Consider the following 1,777-nt stretch of genomic DNA (forward strand, 5'->3'; position numbering starts at 1 on the left):
TGTATAATAGTTATTAGTAATTTTGAAGCAAAAATTATCAATGTTTTTTCCCTGACTGTCATTTTAAGATATTGTATATTTTATTGGACGTGGCCACTCCTCCTGGTGATGCTACTCTTGCTCGTCAGTATTGTAAAAGTTTTCACTTGGACTGTATTGATCTAGCGGTCATGATCTGGAACATAGACCACGGGACTGTACCACAAAACATTACTGATACAAGAGTGAGACTGAGCTTATATTGTTCAAATTTACTTTTTTTTCTATTTCAGTTGATCCAGTTTGAATCAATTTTTGAACTAGCTGTTTTGCGTCTCTTATCCGAAGGTATGGCCCCGCCCTTTTTAGACCACACCCTTTATGATAACGAGTAGGTATGGTATCGGGGGCCATTGGTTACCTCTTTGAGTGTAAAGATGATACCTACCCTCACCTCCGGATTAGGGCCTATACTGCTGGGGGTAACGTCACTAGAGCTTCAAGAATACTGGTACGATATTAATGAATAATTAATGAACAATTAAGTATGTCATTTGAATGTTTGCGAAAATTTTAGAAATCAAACGAGCTCAAATTTTTATATTTTTAATTATTTTATTAATTAGGAGTCGTCCGGTGATTCTGATAATTATGGGATGCTATTGGAATGTTTTGTCAACAGTTGTCTCAGTCATTCTTGTGAGTTAATAACTATTAATAACTACTAATTAACTATTTTAATAACTAGCCGAACATGGACTAAAACTTGTACGGATGCAACTACATGACAAGCTATTGGTGAGTTAATTAGTGGGTGTGGTCAAAGTGTAACCATGACAACATTACAGGATGACGTGTGTGGTGCATTAAGTGAGATTGGTAGCGGCTGTGCTGTTCATCTTGCGCTGTGTCTTCTGCTTAATCATCGACGCCATGTTGAAGCCATTAGTCTGGCAAAGGAGAATGAAAAGACGTGTTCATTGGCTAGTTCTTTAGCTAATTCTCAATTGCTCCAACCATCACTGGCTACGATGTGCTCAGACGAACTGATGAAGAACACTAGAGAAGAACAAACTGGAGCATGTGAGGAGAGGAAGGGAGCTTATAAATTTGCATTTTTATTGTTATATTTTTAATTTTATAGGCGGTGGTAGTGGTCCTGAGCCTTTCTCTTCAGTTCTTGTTAAATCAGCTCAACATCATTTCACATCTCAAGCTGACATACTCCTGGCACTGACTGAGAAGAGAATCAATGATGATGATGCACAGTAATTTATTATTATAATAATTTCTGTCCTTATCATTATCATTTTGGAGCCAAAACGTTAATATGTATCAAAAAATGTGATAGAATTTTGGCTGATTTTTTGGGGCCATTTTTTGGAAAAAAGAACATGAAAAAGAAAAAATACAGGGGGTTTTTTTTAATGGCTCATTTTTTAAATGGCCATAACTTGAAAAATTGAAGTCGGAATCAGCTCACACTTGCTACGCAGCATAAGTACATCAATATGTGTCAGAAAATGTAATAAAAATTGGGGGTGATTTCGGAGCCGTTTTTTGGAAAAAACCATGGGCTATAGCCTTGGGTATTTTTCAGAAAACAGCTCATTTTTTGAAATGGTCGTAACTTGAAAAATTGAAGTCGGAATCGGCTCAAACTTGCTACACAGCATAAGTACATCAATATGTGTCAGAAAATGTAATAAAAATTGGGGGTGATTTTTTGGCCATTTTTTGGAAAAAACCATGGGCTATAGCCTTGTGTATTTTTCAAGAAATGGCTCATTTTTTTAAA

At 36.1% G+C, this 1,777-nt stretch overlaps 1 protein-coding gene across 1 annotated transcript; it reads left to right on the forward strand.

Moving 5' to 3' along the window:
* The first annotated feature begins 58 nt into the window (after window positions 1–58).
* On the forward strand, window positions 59–1,290 carry LOC109592216 (uncharacterized). Its single transcript, XM_020007729.1, has 7 exons — window positions 59–224; window positions 273–327; window positions 375–490; window positions 606–678; window positions 728–777; window positions 828–1,062; window positions 1,124–1,290. Exons 1-7 carry the CDS (start codon window positions 171–173, stop codon window positions 1,249–1,251), a joined length of 711 nt encoding a protein of 236 aa, XP_019863288.1. The 5' UTR covers window positions 59–170; the 3' UTR covers window positions 1,252–1,290.
* Window positions 1,291–1,777: the final 487 nt, after the last annotated feature.

Source organism: Amphimedon queenslandica, unplaced genomic scaffold (genome assembly GCF_000090795.2).
Source record: "Amphimedon queenslandica unplaced genomic scaffold, v1.1 AMPQUscaffold_5963_Cont22075, whole genome shotgun sequence".
NCBI classification, from domain to species: Eukaryota; Metazoa; Porifera; class Demospongiae; order Haplosclerida; family Niphatidae; genus Amphimedon; species Amphimedon queenslandica.